The sequence below is a fragment of the Mesoplodon mirus genome (genome assembly GCF_964341445.2).
Source record: "Mesoplodon mirus genome assembly, chromosome: 6".
In the NCBI taxonomy this organism is placed as follows: domain Eukaryota; kingdom Metazoa; phylum Chordata; class Mammalia; order Artiodactyla; family Ziphiidae; genus Mesoplodon; species Mesoplodon mirus.
The window spans coordinates 57,194,036-57,219,217 of record NC_138982.1 but is presented as its reverse complement, the minus strand read 5'-3'; the positions used below and the strand labels follow the sequence as shown (position 1 = coordinate 57,219,217).

The 25,182-nt window shown below is 35.8% G+C and overlaps 1 protein-coding gene and 1 long non-coding RNA gene across 8 annotated transcripts in view; one reads left to right on the top strand and one right to left on the bottom strand.

The window, feature by feature from the left end:
- ECT2 (epithelial cell transforming 2) overlaps positions 1–19,642 on the top strand; it is a 63,149-nt gene extending 43,507 nt beyond the window's left edge. For 2 of the 7 annotated variants that reach the window (XM_082625992.1, XM_082625989.1), the window contains 6 exons: positions 2,911–3,049; positions 4,930–5,084; positions 14,304–14,411; positions 15,378–15,524; positions 17,003–17,270; positions 18,530–19,612. In XM_082625992.1, coding sequence (XP_082482118.1) covers positions 2,911–3,049; positions 4,930–5,084; positions 14,304–14,411; positions 15,378–15,524; positions 17,003–17,269 — 816 coding nt within the window. In that variant the 3' untranslated portion in view covers position 17,270; positions 18,530–19,612. Of the gene's footprint in view, positions 1–2,910; positions 3,050–4,929; positions 5,085–14,303; positions 14,412–15,377; positions 15,525–17,002; positions 17,271–18,529 lie in introns of all 7 variants that reach the window. The other 5 variants (XM_082625991.1, XM_082625990.1, XM_082625995.1 and 2 more) reach the window with 5 other exon arrangements.
- LOC309806927 lies at positions 19,143–22,864 on the bottom strand. Its single transcript, XR_014294460.1, has 2 exons — positions 22,627–22,864; positions 19,143–22,387 (listed from the first exon to the last, which is right to left on the bottom strand). It is a non-coding gene; the product is annotated as an uncharacterized lncRNA (long non-coding RNA).
- Between the last annotated feature and the right edge of the window lie 2,318 nt (positions 22,865–25,182).

Below are 25,182 nucleotides of genomic sequence, written 5' to 3'. Positions count from 1 at the left end.
ACACAGGCTTCTTGGTGGCTGCAGCAGCAGCCTTAGCATCTCATGCCCGTCTCTGGTGTCCACGCTGATAGCCGCGGCTTGTCTCTGGAGCTCATTTAGGCGGTGCTCTGAATCCTCTCTCCTCGTGCACCCCAAAACAATGATCTCTTGCCTCTTCGGCAGCCCCAGACTTTTTCCCGCACTCCCTCCCGGCTAGCTGTGGCGCACTAGCCCCTTCAGGCTGTGTTCACGCCGCCAACCCCAGACCTCTCCCCTGACCGAAGCCCGAGCCTCACCTCCCAGCCCCCGCCCGCCCCAGCTCGTGAGCGGACAAGCCTCTTGGGCTGGTGAGGGCTTGTCGGCACCGATCCTCTGTGTGGGAATCTCTCCACTTTGCTCTCTGCACCCCTGTTGCTGCGCTCTCTTCTGTGGCTCCGAAGCTCCCCCCGCCCCGCCACCCGCAGTCTCCACCCGCGAAGGGGCTTCCTAGTGTGTGGAAACTTTTCCTCCTTCACAGCTCCTTCCCATTGGTGCAGGTCCCGTCCCTATTCTTTTGTCTCTGTTTTTTCTTTTTTCTTTTACCCTACCCAGGTACGTGGGGAGTTTCTTGCCTTTTGGGAAGTCTGAGGTCTTCTGCCAGCGTTCAGTGGGTGTTCTGTAGGAGTTGTTCCACATGCGGATGTATTTCTGGTGTATATGTGGGGAGGAAGATGATCTCCGTGTCTTACTCCTCCGCCATTGAAGGTCTACTGCACATGAGTTTTTAAAGTATAAATACAAGGGAATCTTAGAGAACAAGCCAAGTACAGTTACAGGTGCAGTAAAATCTCACCAAAAATTTACTTGTGTTAAAGAGTTTTGTTGTTGTGAGGTTAGTGAAAAATGGTATTTTCATTTCGTCAGTACTGTCACAAAACACAAAAGTAAAGGCAGTGAAAATACTGTACACAATTGACCTTACCCTGAACTGAGAAAGTTGTAAAAAACCATGAGGCAGATAATTCTGAACTACTTGTCTCCCCCATAATGCGAGCTTTAGCCTGCTCTGCTTTTGAGAACAGGGACTAGGTAGAGTCAATTTTTGATCATATTTTATTTGAATCTGCAGTGTCATGCTCACTGAGTACCATGTAGCTGCTTAGTAGTTCTGTTTGTTTGCTTGTATTAAAGCTTTTGTAAGTTTTCCTGTTCATAAGTCAGCTGGCTCCATTCATCTAATAGGTTAGGTTATCTGTACTTCCTTTGCTAATCCATTCTGGTCTTTATCCTCTTAATCCTTAAGATAGTTGAGGCTTACTTTAAATTTTTTTGTATTACATCCCCTTCAATTTTTGTGAAGTCTTCTACAACTGGCTCATTGACTTACCTTCCATTTTAATTCCTGCCATTTGGTCATTCCTTGTAGCCTCCAAGTCTGTTATCTGATACCCTGGCTTCTCACTTGCTTCATCTTCCTGAATTCAGTGACTTTTTGTTCTACTCTCTCTTAGTCTCCATGTCAGAATCACATTAACTGTAACATTTCTATTTCTAACATTAAATTTGAACTCCAAATTTATAATTTGGACTTTTAGATTTATAAACTCTTATTCTGTAGCTTGTTTGTTTAAAAGAATAACAGAACTTGGAGCAAATTTGGAATGAAGAGAATGGTAAAAGTTAGAAGCATTTAAAATAGATAAGATCTAAACTGACTTCACTTAAACATGACAGGTGATGTATCTGTATTTTGAGTTTTTACCTTGATGGACTAACATTTGTATCATCAATATTAGAACTTGTCATTGTTTTTCCTTTTTAAAAATGAACCTTAAAATTATTTATTTTGCTCAGCTAAATTAAAAGTATATTCAAATAGTACAGTGGAAATAATTATTTAAAGAATCTGCTTTTTTCATATATTAATGTAAATGGGCTTTTAATATTTGATATGTATCATAAATCTGTGTCATATTTCTGCATCAATGTGAGTATGATACTGACTGCCTTTTGATCTTTTCTCATTAGCCAACACAAGCTATCAACAGTACATTTTTCAGCCTTACTTTGTCATATTCATGATAATGACCAGTCAATCTCAATTCATTAAGTAGCTTAATCTAAATCATTTTGTGTTAATATCTTTCAGTTGATGATTATAACCCCCAAAGAAATGTTCTTTTAAAAAGGCAAAATAATATACTAGGATTTCATGGAAATGAAAACAATAAATTTAAACACCTTATAAAATTCACAGAACTCAAATACATCATGAGTCACAGGGTCCTTTCTGATTTTGCTCCTGTCTTCTCCAGCATTACTTTACCTATGTCTTCCTTTGCATGAGTTCCCAGTTTAGGTAAAGTTATATCTTAACATAGCACCTTGACTTTATAATTTGTATCAATTTTTAATGTATTATTTAGTTACTTTAATTTTCCTATTTTTCAGTAGTATGTAGGTATTATGAGAGCCAGAACCATTTCTGTATTATTCACTCCTTTATCCTCAGTGCCTTGCAAAGCATCTGAGATAATTGTGTATTCTGCACTTACACTGAAATCAATTATCTTTTGAACCCAAGGCAGCAATCCCAGAGCAACTATTCCCCTTTCCGAATTCAAGGCATTTTATTGAAGGTTCCTTCATCCTTTGTATCCTGTTACTTCTCACAGTGCTTCTAAGTTCTTTCACACCTCTGGGATCTTTTCCATATATCCTGTTTTCCTGACTTTTGAGCTCTTCACATATAAACATGAGCATTTCTGCTACATAGTTATATGTATGAATTTGTCACATAGTAACTATGCTTCTTATCAGATAGTAATTTTGGAATGACTGGTAGTTAAATAAGCTGCATATAGATTTATGTGATTAGTGCCATTTTACTTTGAAGCATTTGGTGTTTTTTTTTTATGTTACTGACGATGACTTTTTTTTTTCTATAATCAGATAGCAAGAAAACGACACAAGGTTATTGGCACTTTTAGGAGTCCTCATGGCCAGACCCGACCCCCAGCTTCTCTTAAGCATATTCATCTAATGCCTCTTTCTCAGATTAAGAAGGTTCTAGACATACGAGAGACAGAAGGTATGGTCATTGGATAAACAATTGGCTAGATAAAAATAGTTTATATTCATTGAAAGTTTGATTCCCTTATATATATTTTTTAAACTGGTAAATTATCTTTAAATATTGTTGGTTAGTTCTGGCAAAGTAATTGTTCTTCAACCACATCTCTAGGAACTGGGAGATTTTTAATTTTTTTCAAATGAAAATACTATCTCAATCTGAAGGATATATTCATCTCTTAAGGGACAGAGAGTTTTTAAGTGGTTACATATCAAAATAGTGCCCATTCCCACACCAAAACTTATTTGTATTCCTTCAGAATCCAAAGGCAATTGTAGTCTATTACTTGTGCCCCACAGCTTATAACCTTCCCTGTTGCCAATGGCTGTATTGTTAGGGATACACTTAGGATATGACCAGGAATAGATGTGCATGAGTAAGTACACCCAAAGTAACTATGGTAGACTCAACATGGGCTCAAATGTGTATTGAGGAAAGCTTTTCCTCTATACTTTGGGAGTGTTAGAGAGGATTCTTTGAAGGCCTGAAATTGGGAAAAGTTTATACCTACTGACGCAGTATCAATTTTTAAAATAGTACCTAGTGATGTGCATGCCTGGCAATATTTTGCTTGTTTAGGCATATAGTTTTACAGTGTAAAACGGGTTCCATTACTGATCCCATCCTCAAATGATGGAAAGCTTTTAATTTATGAGAAACAATTAAAAAAACTTGAATGGCAACTAATATTGCTATCTTTACTCAGTTGTCAAATTCTGGATTTTTTATTTATTTATTTATTTATTTATTTATTTTTTAAACTAGAATTTTTACCACCTTTTTTTTTAAATGTATTTATTTACTTATTTATGGCTGTGTTGGGTCCTCGTCTCCGTGCATGGGCTCTCTCTAGTTGCGGCAAGCGGGGGCCACTCTTCATCATGTTGTGCGGGCCTCTCACTATCGGGGCCTCTGTTGTTGCGGAGCACAGGCTCCAGACGCGCAGGCTCAGTAATTGTGGCTCACGGGCCCAGTTGCTCCGTGGCATGTGGGATCTTCCCGGACCAGGGCTCGAACCCGTGTCCTCTGCACTGGCAGGCAGATTCTCAACCACTGCACCACCAGGGAGGGAAGCCCCTGGATTTATTAAAGGTTACATAGAACATACACTTAAATGATCTCTGTATTTTTGGATTATAATTATGGAAGACTTCATTGTTTAAAATAGGTTCTGTTTTAGCATCTTGGTCATAAAACATTTTTTAACAATTTTAATATTTGAGTATTTTATTTATTTGAACTTGATTTAAATAGGTTGAATTATTGAATTATTCTTACAATGTCACTTTATTTTAAAACTTAAATTCTAGAATTCTAAGAAATGATATAATCTAATTTTTAAAAACTCCATCAAAGAAAATATTAAGTGTCATGGAAAATACTGCTTTACTTAACAATATCATTGTTGGTTCCTCACATGGTACATACTATTATAATTCTTTCCAGTGTTTCAACTTAATATGATGCTATTCTTTGTCCAGTTAAAAACAGAGGGGAGGGCTTCCCTGGTGGCGCAGTGGTTGAGAGTCCGCCTGCCGATGCAGGGGACACGGGTTCGTGCCCTGGTCCGGGAAGATCCCACGTGCCGTGGAGCGGCTAGGCCCGTGAGCCATGGCTGCTGAGCCTGCGGGTCGGGAGCCTGTGCTCCGCAATGGGAGAGGCCGCAACAGTGAGAGGCCCGCGTAACGCAAAAAAAAAAAAAAAAAAAGAGGGGACAGAAAAGGTAGAGAAGAGATAATTTTTTGGAATTTCATTGCTCTGAGGGAACTTAACTTGTGTTAAGTCTGTCATTTTCCAAGGAGTAACATTTAATGTTTGTGATTATTCTGGAACCCTAGATTGCCATAATGCTTTTGCCTTGCTTGTAAGGCCACCTACAGAGCAGGCAAATGTGCTGCTCAGTTTCCAGATGACATCAGAGGAACTTCCAAAAGAAAACTGGCTAAAGATGCTATGTCGACATGTAGCCAACACCATTTGTAAAGCAGATGCTGTAAGTTCTTAAACCACTATTATAATGAAAGTTTAAACTCCATGGTAATGTACAGACTAAACGAGTACGTTTCTAATGACTTGTTAATTATGAATGAAGGAGAGTTTGTGTTGTGTTTATTGAGGAAAACTGATTTAAAAGTTGTTTTGGAGGAAATTTTTAAAAATATAGACACATGAAACATTTCTCTGAGTCCCTAGCTTACAGACAGGGCTTTATATATAAGGCCTCATAGCCTTACAGCTCCTGTGGCTCTGCTGTAGTGAAGGTTTTGGGACTTATAATGTATTTACATTAGTGCTCTTTGACTTGGCTATCTGTGAGAGAGTATTTTGTTCTATTGTTCTTTTATCTTATTGAGAGCAATAGGTGAGTTGTAGCAAGTTGCCTTCCCTGTCAGGCAAGTTGCCAATGCAGTTTTCTTAGTCCAATCTCTTAAAATCAAATGCCATTATGAATATATAATCATTTTTATCCTGTACAGATTAAAGTGAAGATATATGAGAAAATCAAATTATTGAAGTTAAATGACTCACCAGAAATCAGGTAGCTTGTAGATCTTGGATGAAATCTAGGTCCATTAAAAGATAGATTTCTTCATTATATATGGGAGAGACGTGATAGATATAGATCCTTTCATCTTTGCACAAATGACATAGATGGAGGAGAATGTATAGACAGATAACCTTTTTCAGTATAGTACTTGGACATTTCCTGTGGGAATAAAACATTCAGTTTATTATAGTTAAATCTGATCTTCAAAGATATTGAGGTATAATTATTATTGCTTATAAAGTAAATACTTTATTAAAAGTATTTACCTAACTGTTTAGAAAAATTAACAGACTTCTAAATTTTATGTTTTTTAATTGAAGTATAGTTGATTTACAGCGTTGTGTTAGTTTCTGGTGTACAGCAAAGTGATTCAGTTATACATATATATACACATGCTCTTTTTCATTATGGTTTATTATAGAATACTGAATATAGTTCCCTGTGCTATACAGTAGGACCTTGTTGTTTATCCATTTTATATATAGTAGTTTGTATCTGCTAATCCCAAACTCCTAATTTATCCCTCTCCCACCCCTGTTCCCCTTTGGTAACCATAAGTTTTTACATTTTCTATGTCTGTGAGTCTGTTTCTTTTTCGTAAATAAGTTCATTTATGTCATATTTTAGATTCCACATATAAGTGATATCATATGGTATTTGTCTTTCTCTTTGTGATTTATTTCATTTAGTATGATAATCTCTAGGTCCATCCATGTTGCTGCATGGCATACTTTCATTCTTTTTCATGGCTGAGGGGTAGTCAGTCCATTTTTTTAAACTTTTTTTTCTTTTTAAATTAATTAATTATTTATTTTTGGCTGCATTGGGTCTTTGCTGCTGCGCACAGGCTTTTTTCCTAGTTGTGGCGAGTGGGGGCTACTCTTCGTTGCTGTGCGCAGGCTTCTCATTGTGGTGGCTTCTCGTTGCAGAGCATGGGCTCTAGGCACATGGGCTTCAATAGTTGTGGCTTGCCACCAGAGAAGTCCCTATTCCATTTTGTATATATACCACATCTTCTTTATCCATTCATCTGTCAGTGGACATTTAGGTTGCTTCCATGTCTCAGCAATTGTAAATTGTGCTGCTGTGCACATTGGGGTGCATGTATCTTTTTGAATTATAGTTTTCTCTGGATATATGCCCTGGAGTGGGATTCCTAGGTCATACGACAACTCTATTTTTAGTTTTTTTAAGGAACCTCCATACTGTTTTCATAGTGGCTGCACCAGTTTACATTCCAACCAACAGTATAGGAGGGTTCCCTTTTTCTCCACACCCTCTCTGGGATTTGTTATTTGTAGACTTTTTAATGATGGCCATTTTGACTGGTGTGAGGGGTACCTCATTATAGGTTTGATTTTCATTTCTCTAATAATTAGTGATGTTGACCATCTTTCCATGTGCCTCTTGGCCATCTGTATGTCTTCTTTGGAGAAATGTTTATTTAGGTTTTCTGCCCAGTTATTGATTGGGTTGTTTTCTTGTTATAGAGTTGTATGAACTATTTGTATATTTTGCAAGTTAATCCCTTGTTGATTGAATCATTTGCAAATATTTTCTCCCCTTCTGTAGCTTGTCTTTTCTTTATATGGTTTCCTTCCTGTGCAAAAGCTTATAAGTTTGATTAGGTCCAATTTGTTTATTTTTGCCTTTATTTCTATTGCCTTGGGAGACTGACCTAAGAAAACATTGGTACAATTTATGTCAGAATGTTTTGCCTATGTTCTCTCCTAGGAGTTTTATGGTGTCGCATCTTATATTTAAGTCTTTACTATTTTGAGTTTATTTTTATGTATGGCGTGAGGGTGTGTTCTCACTTCATTGATTTACATGCAGCTGTCCAGCTTTCCCAGCACCAGTTGCTGAAGACAATGTCTTTTCTCCATTGTATATTCTTGCCTCCTTTGTCAAAGATTAATTGACTGTAGGTATGTTGGTTTATTTCTGGGCTCTCTGTTCTGTTCCATTGATCCATATGTCTGTTTGGGGGCCAGTACAACACTGTTTTGATTACTGTTTTGATACAACACTGAAGTCTGAGAGGGTTATGCCTCCAGCCTTGTTATTTTTCCTCAGGATTGCTTTGGTAATTCTGGTTTTCTTATGGTTCCATATAAATACGAGGACTGTTTGTTTTAGTTCTTTGAAAAATGTCATGAGTAACTTGATAGGGATTGCATTAAATCTGTAGATTGCTTTGTGTAGTATGGCCGTTTTAACAATATTAATTCTTCCAATCAAGAGCATGATTTCATTTCTTTGAATCATCTTCAGTTTCCTTTAACAATTTTCTAGCATTCTCAGCATATAAATCTTTCATCTCCTTGGTCAGGTTTATTCCTAAATATTTTGTGTGTGTGATGTGGTTTCAAAAGGGATTTTTTCTTTTTTTTTAAACTTTCTGATATTTCATTGTTAGTGTAAAGAAATACAACAGATTTCTGTATGTTAATCTTGTATCATTACCTTGCTGAATTTATCAGTTCTAATAGTTTTTGTGTGGAGTCTATAGGGTTTTCTGTATTTAGTGTCATATCATCTGCATGTAATGACAATTTTACCTCTTTTCCAATTTTGATACCTTTTATTCCTTTTTCTTGTCCATTGCTGTGGCTCGGACTTCTAATCCTATATTGAATAGAAGTGGTGAGAGTGGGCACCCTTGTCTTGTTCCAGATTTTAGCGGGGAGGCTTTCAACTTTTCACCATTGAGTATTATCTTGGCTCGGGGTTTGTCAAAACAGCTTTTATTATGTTGCGATATGTTCCTTCTATACCTGCTTTGGTAAGAGTTTTTATCATGAATGGACATTGAATTTTATCAGATGCTTTTCCTGCATCTATTGAGATGATCATGTGTTTTTTGTCTTTTCTTTTGTTGATATGGTGTTAGCACACTGATTGATATTTATATGTTGAACCATCTTTTTGACCCTGGGATGAATCCAACTTGATTGTGGTATATGATCTTGTTTTTATGTGTTGTTGGATTTGGTTTGCTAATATTTTGTTGAGAATTTTTGCATTTATATTCATCAAAGATATTGACCTTTAATTTTCTTTTTTGGTACTGTTTTGGTATCAGGGTGATGGTGGCTTTCTAGTATGCCTTTGGGAGTGTTCCCTTTTTAATCTTTTGGTGGAAGAGTTTGGGGAGGGTTTTTATAAGTTCTTCTTTGTATGCTTGGTAGAATTCCCCAGTGAAGCCATCTGGTCCTGACTTCAGTTTGCAGGGAGTTTTTTCATTACATATTGTATTTCATTTCTAGGTGAATGGTCTGTTCAAATTTTCTTTCTTCTTCATTCAGTTTTGGTGGGTTGTATGTTTCTAGAAAATTGTACATTTTTTCTAGGTTGTTGAATTTGTTGGCATATAATTGTTCATAGTATTGTCTTATGGTTTTTTTAATTTCTGTGGTACTGGTTGTTATTTCTCCTCTTTCATTTCTTATTTTGTTTATTTGGGTCCTCTGTTCTTGATGAGCCTGAAGAGAGGTTTGTTGATTTTGTTTACCGTTTCAAAGAACCAGCTCTTTTCTTTATAAGAACTTCTTTTGCTGCATGCCATAGATTTTGTATGGTTGTTTTTATGTCATGTTTCAGGGTATCTTCTGATTTCCTCTGTGATTGCATCATCAACCCATTGGTTTTTGTAGCATGTTTTTTAGTCTCCATGTAATCATTTTTTTCTCATTTCTCTTTTTGTGGTTGATTTCTAGTTTCACGCCTTTGTGGTCAGAAAAGATGCTTGAAATCATTTCTATCCTCTTAAATTTGTTCAGGCTTGTTTTTTGTCCTAGTATATGGTTCGTCCTAGAGATTATTCCATGTGCACTTAAAAAGAATGTGTATTCTGGTTTTTTTGGATGTAAGGTCCTGAAAATATCAATTAAGTCTAACTGTTCTATTGTATCATTTAGTATCTCTGTTGCCTTACTGATTTTTTATATCTGGAAGATCTCTCCATTGGTGTGAGTGAGGTGTTGAAGTCTCTTACTATTGTATCCCTGTCAGTTTCTCCCTTTATGTCTGTTACCATTTGCTTTTTGTATTTAGGTGCTCCTATATTGCATATGTTAACAAGTGTTATGTTAACGAGTGTAATAGCCTCTTCTTGTATTGACCCTTTTATCATTATAGAGTATCCTTTTTTATCTTTATTACGTTAGTTTTAGAGTCTGTTTTGTCTGATAGGAGTATTGCTAGACCCACTTTCTTGTCATTTCTATTTGCATGAAATATCTTTTTCCATCTTATCACTTTCAATCTATGTGTGTCCTTTGCCCTAAAGTGGGTCCCTTGTAGGCAGCATATAGTAAGCTCCTGTTTTTTTATTCAATCTTCTACTCTATGTCTTTTTATTAGAGAATTTAGTCCATTGACATTTTAGGTAATTATTGATAGATATGTATTTATTGCCATTTTAAATCTTGTTTTCCAGTTGATTTTGTATTTCTTCTTCGTTCCTTTCTTTTTGTTTTTCATTTTGTAGTTTGATGATTTTCTTTTGTATTACACTTCTGTGCTGTTCTTTTTGGTTTTTGTGAATCTGTTGTATATTTTTCATACTCTCTTCCCCCACATTTTATGATTTTGATGTCCTCTTTTACATCTTCATGTTTATTCTTTTGGTGTTCATTGTAGTTATCATCATTTTCACAAAAATTTATTTTTTTAATCTGTATACTGGCTTGTTTAAGTGATTTACTTTCCAATTGAGATATTTCTCTTTCCTCTAGATTCTTGCTTCTTTTCTATTTAGAGAAGACCTTTCAATACTCCTATTAGGGTAGGTTTAATATTGCTGTATTCTTTTAGTTTTTGCTTGTCTGAGAAATTCTTTTTTTTTTTTTTTTTTTTTTTCTTTTTGCGGTGTGCGGGCCTCTCACTGTTGTGGCCTCTCCCGTTGCGGAGCACAGGCTCCGGATGCGCAGGCCCAGCGGCCATGGCTCACGGGCCCAGCCGCTCCGCGGCATATGGGATCCTCCCAGACCGGGGCACGAACCCGTATCCCCTGCATGGGCAGGTGGACTCTCAACCACTGCGCCACCAGGGAGGCCCTCTGAGAAATTCTTTATCTCTCCTTCTATCCTAAGTGATAATCTTGCTGGGTAGAGTATCCTGGGTTGCAGCTTCTTCCCTTTCAAGACTTTGAATATATCTTGCCACTCCCTTCTGGTCTTCAGTGTTTCTGTAGAGAAATCAGCTGATAGCCTTATGGGGTTTCCCTTGTAATTAACGCTTTGTTTTTCTCTTGCTGCCTTTAGAATCCTCTTTATATCTTTTAACTTTTGCCATTTTAATTATAATATGTCTTGATGTAGGTCTGTTTGGGTTCATCTTGTTTGGGGCCCTCTGTGCTTTCCTGTACCTGGGTATCTGTTTCCTTCTTTATATTTGGGAAGTTATCAGCCGTAATTTCTTCAAATAAATTTTTTTTTTTTTTTTTTTTGCGGTACGTGGACCTCTCACTGTTGTGGCCTCTCCCGTTGCAGAGCACAGGCTCTGGACACACAGGTTCAGTGGCCATGGCTCACGGGCCTAGCCGCTCCGCGGCATGTGGGATCTTCCCAGACCAGGGCACAAACCCGTGTCCCCTGCATCGGCAGGCGGACTCCCAACCACTGCGCCACCAGGGAAGCCCCAAATAAATTTTTGCTCCCCTTTTCTCTTTGTTTTCCTTCTGGGATCCTTATTATGCATAGATCTGGATACTTTATATTATCCCATAGGTCTCGTTTATTGCTTTCCTTTTTTTTTTTTTTTTTTTTCATTTGTGTTTCTGTGTGCTGTTCTGATTGGGTGATTTCCATTATTCTATCTTCCAGATCACTTATTAGTTCTTTTGCATTATCCAGTTTGCTGTTGATTGCCTCGAGCTCAGCTTCTGTTTTGGCAAATGAGTTTTCTAATTTAATTACCTCCTTTTTATAGTTTTTAGTTCTTTTTTACAGTAATGTGCATTTCTATTGATAGACTTGCTTAATTACTTCAGTATTTTCATTACCTCCTTTTTGGACTCCGGATCTGCTAGACTGCAGATGTCTGTTTCATTGTTCTTTCAGGGGAATTCTCTTGGTCTTTTAATTGGGAGTGTTTCCTCTGCTTCATTTTACTTCTATTTCTCTGACTCTGTGAATAAAGGAGAAATAGTTATCTGCTCTGGTCTTGAAGGGCTGTTTTTTGTGTTTCCCTGTGTAGCCCTCATGAGTGTAATATTTTTGTGCAAGGGCTGTTTTTATTATGGATGTCTGCCACATTTTTCTTTAGTGTGTGTTAGCCGTTATCCCCTTAATAGGGGGTATGATTGTTACCGTGATGACCAGAGCCTGCACTGATGTTGAGAGTGGCCTCCTCTTTGCTCTTTGGTTGTCCCAGCTCAGTCAGGGGCAGGGTCTGCTCCCCAGTTGTTGGAGTAGATGCCACCAGCTCTGTTTCTGGACTGGTGTGAGGTAGGTGGGGCTTGAATGCCCCTGCTGGGAGAGGAGCCCCTGATTATTCCTCTGCAGAAGCTGTCTACTGGGAAGTCGCTCTGTGGTTTTGCCTGTTACCTGTCGTGTTGGCTCACCAATGTATACTGTCTTTGGCACTGCCCTCAGTCCCACCTCAACCATGGGAATTCAGGCAGTAAGCTTGGGTATCCCTCAGGTGCTGTGCTCACAAAGCCACTAGCATAGATCTTTTGACACGGAACCACTGAGTTCAAGCACTGGTACGCCATGGTCGCGCACCTGGACTGGGTCGAGCACCTGGACCCACCGTAGGAGCTACTGAGTCAGCCCAGACCCCGGCCCCGCCTCTGTGTGTGAGCGCCAGCAGAGCCTGCTATCGCCAGACCTGCCCCAGCCATAGGAGCGCCAATAATCTACTCTGATGTCCTGCAGGCACTGGGTTTACAAAGCTGTCTCAGGTGCACAAATCCGCAGATACCACAGCTGCTAGAACACTCAGATTTCAACCCTGCTTCTGAAGTTGTGCAGCCGCTGGCCATAGGCTAGGGTTTCAGCCCTGCCTCCATGTGTGGGCAGCTCACCCAAGCTTGTTCGCTCCCAAAACAGAGGCAGAGCCTCACCCTCTGTGAGCACACTGAGAATGAGGCTGCTGTTCCAGGCCCCGCCCCTCCCTTCGAGCTTGCAGGTTAACAATGGGGCATCAGTGACAGATCTGGGATCCTTCTTGCGCATGCCCCCGTTTGCAGCTGTGGACCACACTGCAGCCCCTTCAGGCTGTCTCCATGCAGCCAATCCCAGTCTTCTCCTCAGGTCTGTCCTCTGAAGCCCACGTTTTAGCCCTCAGCCCCTGTGTGTACCAGCAGATGTGGGTCCTAGGCTGGGGATTGCAGTGAGATGGCCAGGGCCTTCTGTGCAGGTCTCTCTATGTTCTTCTTGTTGCACACTGGCTGCAGCACTCTCCTCCAAGCTTCTGAAGCTCCCTTTCTCTCCCCACTGATCTCCCCTGCTGGTAAAGCGGCTTCCCAGGGTGAGGGAACCTTTCCTCTTTCATAGCACCCTCCCAGGGGCACAGATCCCATCCCAATTCCCGTTTTCTTTCTTTCACCATACCCTGTTAAGTGGTGATCTTTCTTGCATTTTGGTTTTATGAGATCTTCTGCTGGCGTTCAGCAGGTATACTGTAAGAATTATTCCACATGTAGATGTATTTGTGGTATATTTGTGGGAGGAGGTGAGTTCCACTTCCTTCTATTCCACCACCTCCTCTGGTCCTTGATTTGTTTGTTTTTTAAAAATTTCTGTGGGCCAAGAATATGTTGTTATAAATAAAGGATTGTTCCACAAAAAGGTTCATAGAAGGAAATACAGTGCTAGTGCGTACAAGAGTGCTGACGAGAAGAGATGCAGACAGCTTTTTGTAAAGCCAAAAAACTGCTCGTTATAAGAATTTTTTCTCACAGTTCTAGATATCCATATATAAAATGGATTTCTGCAGTATAGTGATTTCCTATTATAGAGATTACTCCTGCATTTATCACAATGTCCGACTACATGGCTTATGCAGTCCTTTCTAAATTCATAACCATGATTCTGAAATGTAAACGGTTAATGGAAAAATTTCCTTAAAATAAAATCTATTGAATTACTAGCCACAGGATGGCCAATAATTCTAGAACTGAAATATAAACAGTTAATGAAGATATTTCATAAAGTAAAATTATCCACAAGATGGCAGCAAACATTTAACTATATCCTGATTTATACTGTGTTAAACCACAAAATTCTTCCCAGTTGTGAAATTTTGTTACTAAGAAATGTTTGTAAATTCAGATATTAGGCAACTTCAGTTGAGCTCTTTCCTACATTTCAAATATTATGCATAGTAAATTTGTTTAAAGCCCTGAGTCAGTGTCTTATCATTTGAGAACTTTTGCCATGTTGAAGAGAAAATATTTCTATACTCACACACACACACACTGTAAAAAATATAAAAATCTGATTCCTTGAATCAGTTTTTGTTCCTGTTATATACTTTTTGAGGCCTTAAGTAAATTTCAGAGTAGAAATTATGTCAAACACATCAGAAATCTTGAGTAGCTTCACTTATATATGCTCCCTATGTGTGCATATAAGTTCTTAAAGGTTTGATTTTAGGAACAGTTGTGTATTTTTATTTTGTTTATTTTAAAATAAAAATATTAATTTTCGACAGGAGAATCTTATTTACACTGCTGATCCAGAATCCTTTGAAGTAAATACGAAAGATATGGACAGTACCTTGAGTAGAGCATCTAGAGCAATAAAAAAGACTTCAAAAAAGGTGAGTCTTAGTGAAATTATTATTCAGCATATCTCCAAAATGTATTTTTCAGAGTATATTAAAATAGTATTGCCATAGACATCAGGTAGTGTATAAAATAAAGCTGTTTTTGGTTCTAGGAAATGGCCTACAGAGATAATAGTTTAGCTCAGTCAATTCTTTGGCACAGTAATTATAACAACTTCTTATCCTTCCCATTATAGTTACTGTGATACTTCTGATGGTATTTTAGGTATAGATACCTGTGCATGCATGTTAGAAATTGCCTCAGATACTTTTCAGCAAAGGGCACACAGTAGAGTCAGGAAACCTGGGATCTATTCCTTACCATAAGTGTGTTTCAGACTTCTAATGATGAAGATAGCTTTGCTACTTACCTTACAGTATTGAAGTTGTTGAGGACTACACAAGAATGTTGGTAATAGGGTTTTTAAAAAGTAGAACTAGACTTTTAATTTTACAGGTAAAATTTTGCAACTGTAGTCTACTTGCCAGGTTTATAAGTTTTTTGGTGGTTGTTTTCCTTGCCTTTGAGGGGAGGCTTTATACTTTAATCATCATTGTATCTCTGAATTTAACATGTATGATGTATAGTAGATAAACATGTTAACAATGATGATTCAAATAAACTCCTACACTTTTTCAATTAAAGAAATTGAGGTTTAAGTGACTTTGGATCCAAGATCTCACAACTAAATTGTAGCAGAATCAGATAACACCCAGGTTTCTTCTCTCATGCCAAATTTTCCCTCCCACTTTCTCCTGCTGAACTAGTGCTCTATGAAACCAAGATGGAGTAATCTACAATGTACTACATTTTCTCACTGCTTTGTCCAAAGAGATTCTAATTTTGCTATATACTTTTTATAGAAAAACTTTTGGTGTGAATTTGGCTTTGTTTACATATAATTGTTCTAATCAGTTAGATTTGTCTAGGTTTTTTAATTAATTGTAATTTAACTCTAGGTTACAAGAGCATTCTCTTTCTCCAAAACTCCAAAAAGAGCTCTACGAAGGGCTCTTATGACATCCCAAAGTTCAGTGGAGGGAAGAAGTCCTTCTAGCAATGATAAGCATGTAATGAGTCGTCTGTCTAGCACATCATCATTAGCAGTAAGTGATTTTGGTTTAACGGGCTAAATGACTCCAAATTTATGAAGTTGGTGTGGAATTTGTTAACTTTTTAAAGATGGAAATATTAATATCTCCATCAATTTTTTGGATATATCTAAGCATCTGACCTCTTTACTAGGTTAGGTAACAGAAAACCTCACTTAATGAACTAGAGACTTACTTAATGTGTAGTTTGATATGAAATTTTGTTGGGATTGAGATGTAGATCTCTAAGAAAGAAACATGTTTCAATCTGGCCTATCACTTTACTGATGTAAATAGTGATAGTTCTATTTATAGATTGGCTCCAGTAATATAGCAGAGACTGAGTTTTATTTCTTTCATTATTTCTGTGATGAATATATAATCTCTGAAGCTGTGAATGTCAAAGGATGATATGGGTTCTAAATTCATGTATATATTTTTAAATGTTTCCTGAGCAATCCAAATTCCCAACAGTGTCAGAATTTCAGTCATTTAATTAATATTAAGGGCATTTCTAACATTTATTACTGTCACTAAAAAGTGATGTATCTGTCCTTTGTAAAAATTATTAACCTTACCTACTAAGGTTTAAGAAAAACAAGTGACTGTCACTTCTTAGCTGTATGTCCTTCAGCAAGTTTCCTATTCTCTCTTATCTCCATTTTTGCAGATGAGAGAAAAGAGGTTAATAGTACTTACCTATGGTGTTATTGTAGAGAGTAAATACACACACACACACTCACGTATAATGTGATTTTGTACTCAAAAGCAGTTTGAGTAGTGGTTAAGAGCGTGAACTCTGGAACTCTCATGTTCAAATCCAGGTTCTGCTATTTGCTAGCTGTGTGACTTTTGTCAGCTTATTAGAGATCTTCCTGTTTCAATTTCACTGTCTGTAGAATGAATCTAAAGTAGTAGTTGTAAGGATTAAATAAGTTAATATACACAAAGTGCACAAAGGGAGTGCTTTGGTGTTATATAAATGGTTACCTTTAATTGTTAAAGTTTATACAGAAAAGGCACATAATGCTTAATAACTTATTTTTTTATAAAGCTAGTTAAGTCATTAGTTAATATACATCAAAGGTTACAGCTAATATGAGTATGTTTATACAGAACTTTTAATCAAGATTAACCTTCCAGTGAGAGAGAAGGTGTACTTAGTTGATGATATAAATTTTTACAAAGAAATTTGATTAATGAAAAATATATTGAAATTGACAAAATTTAGCATTCATTTACTAAAATCGGATTGTAAGCTTTCGGAAGGCCAAAGTACTATCCCTTGTTTATTTCCTGCATTTATAGTAACTATTATAAACATTATTGCTTTTCAAATGAAGATAATTGGATTTTATAGAAGAATTTTGGAAAATTAATATATATTATTTATGGTTTTGTCAATTTTATGTAGACAACGTAAATAAGAAGTACCTAAAATATCTTTAAGACATTCATGTCCTCTTCTCAATTGCCTATTTCTGTTCTAACAGATTACCCATTCTGTTTCCACAAGCACTATAATTGGATATACTAAGCATGGTTATGTTCAGTGCTCAAACTCTACTGGTGGGCGCTCTCAAAACTCCTGGTTTCGATCTATACGTCATTCTGCCTCACGAGCTAGTTTTTCAGAGATGCTAGAAGGAAATACTGAGTTTTCAAATTTCAAAAAAAGTTCTGTCCAAGTCATCTTTGACATTTGTGAAGAATTAGGAGATATGCCAACCAATAATGGAAACAAGCCTCATGAAGTTTAATGTGAGCTTATTAGCTATTTGAAGTTTGCGTTTGTGAAAAAAGAAAGTATTTTTCTCCACTGAATTACTTTTTAGGTGGGTGGGGACTTTTGAATTCACAACTTTATAACTGCTTTGAATGCACAACATAGGCTTAATAGAATTTCTTTGCTTATTGGCACATAAAGATATGTTTGCAAGATAATTTACTCATAAGTCCAGAAAAAATCAGTCCCATTACAGATTTTCTTATTTATGGAAATGATTATTTAAAAAATAGTAGTAATTGTCCTGTGAAGTGGATTTATATTACAGATCTGATTCTTAATCTTAGATTTATGACATTTATGTAAAGTTTATGCTTTTAATATGGCAAATCATAAAGGTTTTACCTGAGGAAAATGTAAACTATTATACTATCTACTTAAATCATTGCTTTGCTATCACTTGAATGGTAATACTTTACCAACCTAGCTCTTTAAACACTTCATTTTATTTACTACCTAGTTGATGAGAACTTATAGCTAGCTACCTTGCTGGCTCTAAGTTTAGTTACAGTTAGCCATTAATATCTGCTAAAATAAAACAGTACATTTATAATTTGTTTTGATTTACACCCCCTCTTGAGTGTTTGGTATTCATGTCTATGTTTCTTTGTTATTAAAAATCTGATGATATTTAACTTTGACACTCTGAAACAATAAGTTTAGACAGCTTAGTATATTAATAATCTCTATTATCAGAAGCACTGCTGTTTTGCTCAATTTTTATATGGAGCAAAATCATACATACACACAAACACACACAGACATATAAATATGGGTTGCATACATAATATAAAAACTCTTTCAGAGTTTTTGACTTTTAATTTAGAAAATTATTTCCCATGAAGTAATTTTACTCCTCTTAATTCTGCTTTATGATTAAGTTAAGAAGAAACCACTAGGGTTTGTCTTTTTAACCTCAAAACTTATCTTCTAATTTATAATTTTAAAAAACCTGAAACACTAAGCATATATCTGTTTCAACTGAGTTCATATGTAGTAAACTAGTCCATCCATTTGTTTCTTGTTTTCAGAATACTAAAATAGTTTTGATTATGTGTTCTCCCCACCCTTCCCCTAATTTTAAGTTTCTGTTTATTTAAAGAGTTTAGATTTTTCAGATGTCTTAATTGTTATGATAATTTGTAAAATGTAAAAATGACATGTCTCATACTAAACTGTATATTACAATTTTTAAAAGAAAAAACTTTAAGTACAAAATATTTTGTCTTTACAGGGCATCCCATCTCCTTCCCTTGTCAGCCTTCCTTCCTTCTTTGAAAGGAGAAGTCATACTTTAAGTAGATCTACAACTCATTTGATATGAAGCTTAAAAAAGTCTTAATTTGTAGAAACTTTTAAACAACCTCATATTCAGATAAGAAACTGACTTAAATGGTACTTGTCGTTAGCACTTGGTGAACGCTGGAAAGAAGGTAACACTAAACTATGCCATCTTATTTTCTTCTTGAAAGAGTAAGGTAACCTCTGACAGTTTTTGAGTTAATTCATGTAAAAAATTATATTGATTTTGATGTAATTTTTCTCTTTGTTGAATCCAATTGAAGACCAATCATTTAAGTTATTCATGATATTAGTAACTTTGCCACGTGATACAGTAAATAATTTTATTGGCTGACGCCAGATACTGCTGTGAATCTCTTTGTATAGTGTCCATGAATGAATTTTTGGAAATAATTATCTGTGTATCTCAATTTGTTCAGAAATTAATTGATACCATAGTACTTACTAGATAAAAACCTGCATAGATCTCTGAATAGTGGGTTCTTGGTCCACATGTGCTATTTAAAGTAGTTATTTAACTGCTCCCTTTGCAGTTTATTTTATAAATAAAGATACAGCATGTGGATTTTCAAAGATTTGCCACTATTAACAAGAATAACAGTTAAAGGAGATGGTTTTCAAAATACGCTTGCAAATTGAGATAAGGGCAGAAAGATTAGAAAATAATGTATATTTTGCACAAACATGATACTGGTGTATACTTGTAGCTGTTTAAGGGACAATATACTTATGATGATTTTAGCCACTAGCAAATCTTGATTTAGTTTGATAGTGTGTGAAATTTTATTTTGAAGGATAAGACCATGGGGAAATTGTGGTAAAGATTGTTTATATTCTTTATGAAATAATTCTAAAGTTGGCTAACCTGCTGTAAAATACATAGATATGTGTATGGTCAAATTTTTATCATGGCCTCATAATTAAGTGTAAAACTGAAATACATTTATTTGCTTTTGTAAAATATTTTTCAAACCCTGATGTTATCTTTCACAGTAGTCTTTTTTTTTTTAAGTCAGTAATACAAATTAATCAAGTTCCTATGAATAAATCCATTTTTATTTCCTACCTGTTTAGGGAGTACTGCAAATGTTTAATTGTCACTTAACAATTTTCAGTTATCAGTTATAATAGTTTAACTGACTATATAGATTTTTTTCTGTGCCACATATGTACCACTTTTAAATAGTAAATGATCCTTTATTGCTGTATTTTAAAAGCAGTTGTATTAGGAAGAACTTTGTAAATAAATACTTAAAACTCAAGTATATTTTATGTTTCATGTTTTAAACAGTTCTTTCAGACAAATTTTCATAGGCCAGTATGAATGCTTATATCAACCTTTGCTCTGTTGTGTATTTGCTTGCATATTTATTACTTATTCCTCCCTCTATTAGTATTTGTAAGCATTATGTATACTGGGCAATGTGTAAGTTAGGAGTCTTTAATCTGGAATCTACTTTGCAGAATGGAGGTAGTGAATCCTATGATAGTTTATATAAAAGTTTGTGTTTATGTGCATGTATGCATTTTTTCTGGCAGAAAATACACAACTTTTATCATTGTATTGGGATGGAGGGAGCTATGGTTGCCTCCAAAGATGTGGGTTTTCCAGGGAGAGGAAGTGATGTGAGAAAAGGCATGAAGTTGGAAATGTATTGGATGTTCACTGGCAAAGTGTAGCAGGTAGTTAATTTTAACTTCAAAGGGAGCTTTAAAGTCAATGTGGGAAGGTACTATTACCCAGGAGTGTGGATGCAGGAAGATGTGAGCAAATTGGAACTCATTACTGCAACAGAATACCACAATTCTCATAGACATATTTCTAGAAAAATGTAACTTATTAATACTATAGGAAGAAATAGAACACATATAAATGTTCCTATAAACACTCTAGAAATGGAATCCACATTTAAAATTATTCCTAGAGAAAAATCACCGGACCCAGATGGCTTCACTGGATAATGCTACTCAATATTTAATGAAGAATTAATACCAATCTTATACAAATACTTAAAGAGAATAGAGGAACTTCCCATCTCATTTTATGAGTTCTGGATAACTTTGGGCATTTTAAGAAATGTTAATCCTATTTGTGAAAATATATGCAATATTTCAAAATGTTAACAAATGAAATATTGTAATACATAAGAAGAATAGTATATCATAACCAAGTTGGGTTTATGCCAGGCACACAGGGTTATTCTAATTTTAGATAATTTGTCAGTATATTTTTCTAATAGGTTAAGGGAGAAAAATTATATTACCTCTATAGTTGCAGGGAAAACATCCGATAAATTTGTCTCTTGTGATCAAACTTTTTGCAGATTAAGAGTAGAATGGAACATCCTTAAACTGATAAAAGATTATCTACCAAAAAAACTGTAACAAACATCATACTTAATGATGAAACCTTGGCAACATATTCTTTGTGATCAGAAAGGAGAGGGGTGCCTACTTGACCTTTAATCAACATTTTAATGTAGTCCCTCCCAGTGCAGTATTGTAAGAAAAAGAAATGGTATAAAAATTAGAAAGGAAAAACCAATGCTGCTGTTATTCACAGATGATATGATTGTGTAGACAGGAAATCCTAAAGAATCTACAGATAAGTTACTAAATTAAATTGATACAAAATCAGTATACAAATATGAATTATATTAATACCAGCCACAAACAGGTTGAAAATGCTTTTTCTTAAAAGATACCTGTTACAATAGCATAAAAACCACTGAAGTACTTAAGAATAAATCTAATAAAAGATGTACAAGATCTTACAGAGAAGACCATGGGACTTTATTTACGTTAATTAAAGACCTTAATAGAGATATTATACCATAGTCATGGATTGGTTACTTTACTTTTGAAAAATGTTTTCCCCAGATTGAATTATAGATTCAAACAAAGCCAATCAAAATACAAAGTGTGTTTGTGTGTGTGTAAAATGACAAATTGTTTTTAAAATTTATACGGAAATACAAGAGTTATGAATAACCACTCAGTTGAGGAAGCTTTATTAGAAACAAGGTTTATTATAAAGTCGTAGCAATCAAGATGTTGAGGTGTTGGAAGTTTTGGTGTACTGAACACAGATTAATGGATTATAATTGAAAATACATAAACAGACAAAAGTAGCACTTTAAAACATTGGGGAAAAGACAGTCTGTTCAATGAATGGTGCAGAGAAAAATGGGTATCTTTATTAAAAAAAGAAGAGAAGGAAATTAATTTCTTCAATGCTATACAAAAATGAATTTTAAGGGAATTGTAGATCTAAATATGAAAGGTAAAACTATAAAGATTTTACTAGGTAATATAGGAGAGTATCTTTAATCTGTTGAGTTGGAAAAGAGTATTTAAACATGTTACTTTGTTTAAGCTAATTATAGTGGGAAAGATTGATAAATCTACATTAAAATTAAGAACTTCTAGTCATGAAAAGACATCATTAAGAGAGTAAAAGTCACAGAGTAGATGTTTGCAATTTATGCAACTGACAAATGACTCATATCCAGAATATGTAAATAACTTAAATCTGAAAAATCAGACATCTCAATAGAAAAAAAGACATTTTACAGGTGAGAAACCCAAATGGCTAATAAGTTTATTAAGAAATGTTCCTCATTCATAATGCAGAAAATGCAAGTAAGATACCATTGCACATGCACCATATTTGCTTAGTTAGTACAAATGGGAAGCAGAGAAGTCTCTTCCACTGCTTGTAGGAGTGTAAATTGTATAATCATTTTACAAAACGCTTGGGCATTAAGCAGTAGGTTTAAGATATGCACACCTTGGGCCTCCCTGGTGGCGCAAGTGGTTGAGAGTCCGCCTGCCGATGCAGGGGATACGGGTTCGTGCCCCGGTCTGGGAGGATCCCATATGCCGCGGAGCGGCTGGGCCCGTGAGCCATGGCCGCTGGGCCTGCGCATCTGGAGCCTGTGCTCCGCAACGGGGGAGGCCACAACAGTGAGAGGCCCGCATACCGCAAAAAGAAAAAAAAAAAAAAAAAAAAAAAAAAGATATGCACACCTTAAAACCAAACAGTTGTAATCCCAGATATTTATTTCAGGAAGAATAGGCACACGAATACCAGAATCCATGTACAAAAGAATGTTCATAGCTACATTATACATAATAGCCTGAAAATGAAAAATCAGAAATTTATATCAACATTACAATGGATGAATATACTGTATTATAGTCATGCATTGAATGAACTCCTGAATATGCAATTACCTGGATAAATCTTGAGAGTATTGAGTGAAAGAAAGCAGATATAAAAATAACTTTTTAAAATTCTATTTATATAAAGTTTAAAAATTGACAACGTGATACTTTATTGTGTAAGGTTGTAGAGTTATCTGGTAAAAGTTTAAAGGCAAACAAGAAAATTGTTACTCTAAAAGCCAACATAATATAACCTCCATGGGGGAAAATGAGGAAGGGGCACATGGGAACTTAGGTACTCTGGCAGCATTCTATTTCTTAACCTTTATGTTATACACTTGTTCACTTCATAGTAATTTATTGTTTTATTTAGCTTTTTGAGAAGACCAATAACGTTGACAAACATCTTTCAAGGTTGAGAGAGCAAATATAAAATGTTAGATATGATACAATACACTGACACATGCATATTATATTATGAACAACTTTCTGCCATTCAAATTGCAGACTTAGTTGAAATTGATAAATTCTGAAGAAAATACAAAAATAAATGACTCAGTAAGAAAAAAAAATCCTGGTTGGTTCTATAATTATTAAAAAATAGATTCCAAAGTTAAAATTCTTTCTTACAAAGAAAATGCTTTGGCCTAGATAGTTTCAGGGTAAGTACACCCCAAATTCAAGAAACAGATTGAAGAGAGAACATTTTCCATTTATTTATTTATTTTTTAATATTTATTTACCTATTTGTTTTTGGCTGCATCGGGTCTTAGTTGTGGCACGCGGGGTTTTTCATTCTGGCACACAGGCTCTTCGTTGCAGCGTGTGGGCTTCTCTCCAGTTGTGATGAGCGTACGGGCTCAGTAGGTGCGGTACACGGGCTCTCTAGTTGTGGCATGCGGGCTTAGTAGTTGTAGTGCGGGCTTAGTTGCTGCGTGGCATGTGTAATCACAGTTCCCTGACCAGGGATCGAACCCACGTCCCCAGCATTGTAAGGTGGATTCTTAACCACTTGGACCACCAGGGAAATCCCAACATTTTCCATTTTCTAATGAGTTTTTAACATAACCTTGATATCAGAACAAAGAGAAAAGGAAAGGAAAATTATAGTCTAACCTCATTTAAGACTATCAATGGAAAAATTCTAAAATTGCTAATACTCTATTAACAATGTGAATTCAGCATTGCATAAAAAAGATTATGTGTCATTACTAACTTGAGTTTATCTCTGGAATGCAAGGTTGCTTTAACAATGCAAAATCAATTTTTAAATACAAAATGTAATTCACCACATTAACAGTTAAAGGGGAAAATCATAGGATCATCTCAATAATAAATAAAAAACATCTGAAAAACTTAATGCATAAAAAAGCACTTCCTTAAGGTACTAAAGGACTTTCACCAAGAAAAACTACAGCACACATCTTACTTAATGATGAAACTTTAAAAGCATTTCCTTCAAGATCAGAATACGAGGATGTCATTATATTGGAGGTCCTAGCCAGTGCACTGACAATAAAAAAAAAAAAGAAGAAAGGTCTAAGAATTCAAGAGGAGGGACTTCTCTGGTGGTGCAGTGGGTAAGACTCCACGCTCCCAATGCATGGGGCCCAGGTTCGATCCCTTGTCAGGGAACTAGATCCCACACCCATGCCGCAACTAAGAGTTCGCATGCCATAACTAAGTAGCCCTGGAGCCGCAACTAAGGAACCCGTCTGCTGCAACAAAAGGAGCCCATATGGGGCAACTAAGACCTGGTGCAACCAAATAAGTAAATAAATATTTAAAATAATAATAAAGAGAATTCAAGAGGAAAAAATATATTCTTATTCACAGGGGAGTTATTGTCTGCATAGGCCCATCTTCCCTCCCCACCTCCACAAAGAATATGCAGATGAATTGGTAGAATTAATAAGAGTTTAGTAAGGTTCTGGAAACAAGTAAAAATCAATTTTATTTCTATGTACCAGCAAAAATCAAAAGCTATAGTAAAAAAAAAAAGGTAATTTGCAAGAGTTTTATGCAGAAAATTAAAACTTTATTAGAAGTCATTAATCTAACAGTACAGAGTATATTCTTAGATAGAAATTCCCCAAATTGATTGTCCATCCTCAATAAGAATTTTTAATTTATTAAACTGGCTAATTCTAAAATAGACTTGGTAGAGCAAATAGCCAATAAAGTTAAGATACTTGTGAGGAGGCACAAGGTGAGAGCATTTGATTTACTAGATACCAAGACTTATAAACGAAATGGTATTTGGTGCAAGGATAGGTAAATTGACGTGTTGATGAATTGATTTATTGCACAGAAGTCAGTTTGTCATTACGTAGTAAAGTTGTACATGACCAAACCTATATCCATTCTTAGGGAAGCCATTGCACACGTGTGTCTCCTGGTGTACAGGTGTGAGAATGC